The sequence below is a fragment of the Thermobia domestica genome, chromosome 2 (assembly GCF_964235325.1).
Source record: "Thermobia domestica chromosome 2, izTheDome1.hap1.1, whole genome shotgun sequence".
Classification (NCBI taxonomy): Eukaryota; Metazoa; Arthropoda; class Insecta; order Zygentoma; family Lepismatidae; genus Thermobia; species Thermobia domestica.
Window position 1 is genome coordinate 358,521,797 of NC_137455.1, and position 6,823 is coordinate 358,528,619.

A 6,823-nucleotide genomic window follows, 5' to 3' on the forward strand; every position below is an offset into this window, starting at 1 on the left:
GGTCCTTTTCGTGACTCTTCGTGTCCTCGTATTTCTTTGGAGACGGCTTCCGTCGGGTACTTGATTTTTATGGAGAAGCACGTGGTGTTATTTGTAAATATGAGGGAATATTACATTATTTTCAAGTTGTTTCCCAAAATTCCTAGTTCACACATCCAGTTGTTTTAGGTTTTTTCCTTTGGAACACTACCAAGGTCTTCAGTTTTTGTTTCCCATAATATCGTATTCGGTAATAGCTAATAGTTATTGAAAATTTGGGTAAAAAAGATAACGTACTAAAGAAATTATTTTGTTTTCCTTTATTATTATGAATCGTATCAATTATGAATAATTATAGAGGAATAATTATAAATTTTACTTAAAATACTTGATAATATTACGATAAAATATTCATTTTTATTTACCTAGTTCTTGTTGAATTAGCTATATTCTTACATCCAGTATTTTTGTAACTTAACAGTATTAAAGAATGATATCCAGTTTTGTTACCCATAATGCCGTTGTATCACAATATAAATTTGAAAAATATATGTACCTGACATAAAGTCTATTTAGAAATAGAAATAATTGCTTTCTGTTCTTGACAACAAGAAACATAATTTTAAAACTCGGAAAATTATTATAGAGTTCCTACTGGTCAGGGAAAACGGTGCAGGTCAGGGAAACTAAGAGAAATTTTATAAAATATATTTTTTCTAACATTAATTGTACACCAATTTCAGCTTAGCCAACCATTATTGATCACAGTATGGAACGTTGCTAAGATTTTTATGAGTGTTAAGTGGAATGTACGTATGAGCAATTGATTATTATTTGTCTCTATAGAATAAATGTTCTCATATATAAATATTCACCGTTATTTATTCCTTATTTATATGTTAACGTCATCAGACACCTGTCATGAAAGTCAGGGAATTTCCTGCCAAAGGTCAGGGAAATAGATTTCTCCAGATCAGTGGAAACCCCGTATTATTACTTTAAGTTTTGAAGTGAATATGTATGTAAAATGTGCTGAATATACTTCACATCTTTTTAAGTTGTGTAGGCTTTTCAATTGCAGCGTATATTTACAATACAATAATATATTAAACTAAAGGTTAGGCTACACTAAAATTACTACTGAAGAGATTGACAATGGTATGAAATTGGTATTAAATATAAAGAATGTATTACGTAACAATAAGGCTTGTACTTTGAACGTGTTTACTTATTTCCAGAGAATTGATTAACAAAACTAACTTATTTAAATTAACGCGTTTCATATTTACTGTATTTATTTAACAACAACTGAACGATTGTTCAGTCTCCTTTCCCTGTTAAGTCTTTATCGTCCTAGCAGACTACGTTAATAATAGAAATAGCGTATTCATTCTTCAGTTTTACTAACACCGAATTTCTTCGTCCTAATAATACATAGCACTTGTATTTGTCTTTTGATGGATTTAACGATCCACGATAACTACATTTACCAACCATGAAGTGTGAAATTCTTGTTTTCCTGGCATCTTGAGCAATAACTTTTATCTTCCAAACACATACAACGCACACTAAAAATTGTATAGATAGATTAACCGAAAGAGTAGAATCGATTTACTTGTTAGTTTTATAAACAAGCCACAGAGATGTTATTTTCGTGATCACATACATGTGACAAATGATCATATGATTTAAATAATTGTTTCTAGTTCGTCTATTATCAAAACCAAATATCGAAAAATAAGTACAAGCTTCACTGTTAAAAAGTTTCGAAGGCATGGAACTGTTTCTTTTTCGTCAGATTTTCCCCAGTAAATTTAAATCTTTAGCCGGTTCGACGCACACATGTAGGGACCCTCATAGTGCTCTAGAGGCGGTTTGACGTACACATATACGTTCCATGTAATACTACGGAAATTATACATATTCTGCCATCTGTTGTTTTCCCACATGAACGAAAACTCATGGCACTCAAGAGTAGTGAGCAATGTGCTGCCTTCTGTTAGTTTTTTAAAATGTACCACACAGAGTTGAAGTTCTAAACGAACAAGAACACGAAACAGAAGCAGTACTTTATAAGCGCAGCATGTAAGTTTTTATTTTTATCATTATTTTTGTTATTAAAGTATAAATGTCTCTATTTATACATTTTTGTGTAGGTAAAGTTTCATTTACAAGTCCTGGAAGTTTCATTGTAATTGAGAAAATGGTGTTTAAAATATGTTCAGTTTTGTGACATTGTGCGAAAATTGCTGTTTTGTTGATTCAAAATTACCGCCTCTGCAGCAGCTGATGAGTATTTAACTTCCGGCTCGAAGGGTTAAAACAATTTTAAGGACCATTTATGGTTACATTATTTGTCCAGAAGTGTAGGTAATATGCACTTTATTTTCAACGCTAGTTTTAGGGTTACGGATAATCCGAATAGCTACTTCCAATATGAAGCCACGCACTCAAATTGATTTTTTAGCTACCATGTACACTCATGTCCAAAATTATTGTCACATCTCTATAAATATGTTGTTGTAGGAATATAATTTGATAAAGAGTTCGCCCGATATTTCTTATAATGTTAGTATGTGTATAACTGGTAAAGACATGTATGTGGCAAATTTCATGTCAAAAGAGCTGTAAATAAGAACAATAAAACAAAAATAAATCTCTATTGTCCATTTAGCAACATTTTGTTTTACCCATTCTAATTTTCGCATTTATAATTCTTTTCCTATGAAATTTACCACAAATATACATTTCTCGATTATACACATAGTATCAGTATTAAAAGTACCCTCAAAATCATTATCAAATTATATTCGTACAAGAAGACAGTTATAGATATGCGACAATTGTTTTGGACATGAGTGTACATCGATACCAATCGTTGAAATATTTCTTCGAAAAATAACAAAGATGACGGTTTCACATAGAAGGTATAAATTGTACTTAGTAATTACGATTACATTAGTGTACCAGAGTTTTAGTGGGAATTACAATTCCGTGGTCATTGTTTCATTTAACTTTTCAGTAAATAACAAATTTATTCTTCCATATATGGTAATGGATCTTATGTTACAGATTTTTTTTTTCTTTTTTTAAATTAAGATGCCGAGTGTATGCTGGATGCTAAGTGCAACCCTATTCCTGTTGATGATTCAAAGACAGCAAGCAAAGGGAGTTCTTCGAAAGGAGTCAGGTTAGTTTCTTTCATTACATATTACTGCAATCGTAAGCAGTATGCACTTTTTCAACTAATATCGTATTAACTTTCACTTTTCCTGTTGATCGTTTGTCGATTTCTTATTGCGTTTATGTTTATATAAATTTTGAATTTACTTCTTGTAACTAAGTTTCTGTTAAATAGTAATTATGAAATACTAATATGAAATGTTTGGCAGTTTTCTATACTACAGAAAACACCGACGTTTGGGAGGTAATTCCTGACACCAAAATAGTGATTTAAAAAAGTTAATATGCTCCCCTAGGAAAAAGTCCTTAGTTCCATAGTAACGGTTGTCCAAAAGCGTGGGAAAGTTACCTTGCAACACGCGCTGTTTCGTACATGAGAAATCGTGGAATGCCGATACATATTAGTCACACATATGCCACGCAAGAAAGCATATTTCAGTAATGTATGCGAAAGGGTTTTCCATATAGAGTATAATTCCCAGACATGCTCCCAACAGAATTCTCAGATATGCTTTGACGTAAAGGTGTGTCCAAAGTAGGCAAAAGGTACACCTTGACTGCAGTGAATACAGAATGCATCAGTGGGAAGTCGGAAGTGTTAGGGAACGCCAGCTTTACGATTCCTCATGTTCGTGATAACACGTATAGCGATGTATTGTTTCACAGAAATATATATATATTTCATATAAGCGTGAAATAATGCATCGTAGTACGCGTTATTCTGAACACAAGGAACCGTAGAACTGGTGTTAGGTCATATTTCCGACTTCACGATAATGCATTCGCGTTGCAATGTAGTTTTTCCAAGCTTTTGGACTCCTTTAGCACTAAAATTAAGCATTTCCCCCCAAAATCCATATTAACTTTTTTTTTCTGATCTTGGTCAAAAAGTACCTTCCAAATGTTGTCGGTGTTGTATTGAAACACCCTGTGTACCATAATAGAAGAAACAACCGAAATTTTCTTACACTGTGTCCTCTTTAGTTGTGTATTCACTGAAATTCAAAGAGAAAATTCTAAGTGGACTGGAAACTACACTCGGGTCTCCGTTATACCATCCCGGTGCATTAACCACTGTGCTATTAAATTCATAACAGGTGTTCATAAAATGACATCTTTAACGTCGCATGGGTTTACCCTTTAGGCTAAAGGAGGCGGATAATTAGAGTCAATGATAATGGAAACATTGATTGAATGAGAATGTAGGAGTAAACGAGAGAACTCAGAGAAAATCCACGAATACGATATTGTCCACCACATACCCACATCCTCTGGGATCGAACCAGGAACCGTTGCGTTGCAGGTGTTCAGGAATGTAAGCACTGAGTTATCCAAGTACTAAAGGAGTTGTACATTCCATGTGATCTAAGTGACTAAGATCGATCTTAAGAGTGATGTGACTGGTCAGGGAGCGGATTGAAAGTACTACGTAGTGCTTAGTGCATCAACATAGTAAACCAGAAATCGAGGTTCCATATCCGGTCCAGTCGCATAGTTTTCACTGTTTGTATTTTATTGTACTCTAATCATGAATATTTTTATTATACAAGTATATATAAGTTACGTTCGTGTGAAATCAGTCAATAATGTGTTTGAGCATCATTTTTTAGTTCCTTTCTTGTGAAGCAGGTTTTGAAGTACATCTTTTTGTATTTCATAGCTAATTACTAAACATTCCTGTCTGAGGTGCAGGAGAGTCCCTTTTGATTCCTGGAAGAATTCTTGTAGTTCATCACCGACGTTAAATATTAGATGCACATCTCACTGCTAGAAAGATACATTTAACTTTAAAGAAACAAATTTTCTTGTTTCATGCAACATGTTTCAGGATTGAGGGTCTCAAGAATTCTTTTTCTAAATAATGATACTGCTGAGTGCAGAAAGGTCATCAGCCACAATTTTGAAATTTACAAAAAAGAAAAAAAAAATGTCTAGGATGTACAGCTTTAGTATAAAAGCAACATGGGTTTGTATTGTTATAGTGTCAACAAAATACTCAGTAATATTTAGATTGTTATGAGTATAAAAATTAGCGTAAATTAGAATTGGAAGGCAAAGAACTACTTCGGCGTGTATGGTCTCATCACGCATATAACTGCTGACCCATACTTGGCATGATTCAGCCTCCCCAGGATCTTACGAGATTACATTGACAATTCTCGCATGGAGGGAATGAGAGGAGATGGAAAGTGGTAACGTAAAAATAATCGAAAAGGACCGATATTAGTGTCCAGTCCATAGTTTTCGGGGTAGCTGAGTTGAATAAGTTCAAGCTCAGTCCCTGGTAGGGGTAAGACATCCCTAGAAGAGGGGGTGGAGAGGAGTGGTAACTTGTAAAAATAATCATAAAGTATATTAGTGTCGTATCCGTGGTTTTTTCTTTTCTTTGAGGTGAATACTGACACTCACGATGACGTTTTAAGTCCTACTTTAGTCCCTATCGACATGGAAGGTGAGAAGATATGAAAAATAAAATGCCCCCGTGCGAAGGATGGATATTTCAGCTAGTACCTTTTATATTTGTCAAATATAATAAATGAAATTTTCTAAATTTGAATATTTGTGTCTTCCAGGATAGCTGTACTGGTATGGGACTACCATGATATGTGCCGAGGCAGCGCGGAACCTAATGGAATCAACGTGTTGTATCAACGGCTGTTAGAGCAAAGAGGTTACAAGGTGTTACCTGTTCCTTATACAGAGTTCAATCCTCGTGAGAAGCTACTGACGCGCGTTCAGTACATTGAACGACAACTGAAATCTCTAATAAAGCAGAGCTAGTCTTTCACGTGTGAAAACTAATGTACAGAATCATTTGTTGTGAAGTGTAGTCTAATTATGATCATTAGATAACATTAAATAATACCTTGTTAAAAATGACTTTGTTTCTGTTCATTTTTTTTACGAACTCACCTTCATTTCTAACTTTTTAAAATAGTTTAGTACTGTTATGTAGGCACGTGTGGAACATTTAGTGTAAAATTTAAAATTATCGTCTATGTTTCATTATATTTTTTAAATAATAGTTTTTGTTTCAGCTGTATCCACTTCTCCCAGTGCGGTGGCCCGGCGTAGCGTAGTCGCTAATTCTCTCGCCTTTGGTGCGAGTAATCCGGGGATCACGGGTGTCTCTGGCGGGTGGACGAGGGGACGCGTCCCCCCAATATTTTCAAGTACAAAATATTCAATATTTTATTCTAATTTAATTTATTTACTACGACAGAATAACATATAAATAATAATAATTATATTTACTTGGAATATAATATTCAGGCTGTGAAACGATTATAACAGAGTTCTTGATATACCTTAGAGGGTTCGTGAAGGTAAGCAGAAAGATAACAAATGGAATCGAAGATAATAAATGGGTTGAGCTAGGTAGTACCATTTAAATCACTTTCTTTGATGCCCCCCCCCCCAGTTTTACATGGCAGAAACGCCACTGCCGGGGATCGATTCCCGGTGGAAACACTCGGTCGAAAAGGTGTAATAGCTTTTTGAGGGCAGCTATCCTGAGAGGTTTCCCTCAATCACACCAGGCAAATGCCAGGATGGTACTTATAGTCTGAGACCACTTCCTTCCTTTCCCATTCATTACTTCGTCTCTAATTCCCCGGGTAGTTTGATTGATTACCGAGTGACGTCATCCCTCATATGCGTG

At 34.6% G+C, this 6,823-nt stretch overlaps 1 protein-coding gene across 3 annotated transcripts in view; it reads left to right on the forward strand.

Moving 5' to 3' along the window:
• The window catches only part of LOC145678814 (FAST kinase domain-containing protein 4), a 74,256-nt gene extending 68,217 nt beyond the window's left edge, over positions 1 to 6,039 (forward strand). For all 3 annotated transcript variants that reach the window (XM_081749346.1, XM_081749348.1, XM_081749347.1), the window contains 2 exons: positions 3,079 to 3,169; positions 5,736 to 6,039. In XM_081749346.1, the coding sequence (XP_081605472.1) occupies positions 3,079 to 3,169; positions 5,736 to 5,943 (299 nt within the window). In that variant the 3' untranslated portion in view covers positions 5,944 to 6,039. The remainder of the gene's footprint in view (positions 1 to 3,078; positions 3,170 to 5,735) is intronic.
• Positions 6,040 to 6,823: the final 784 nt, after the last annotated feature.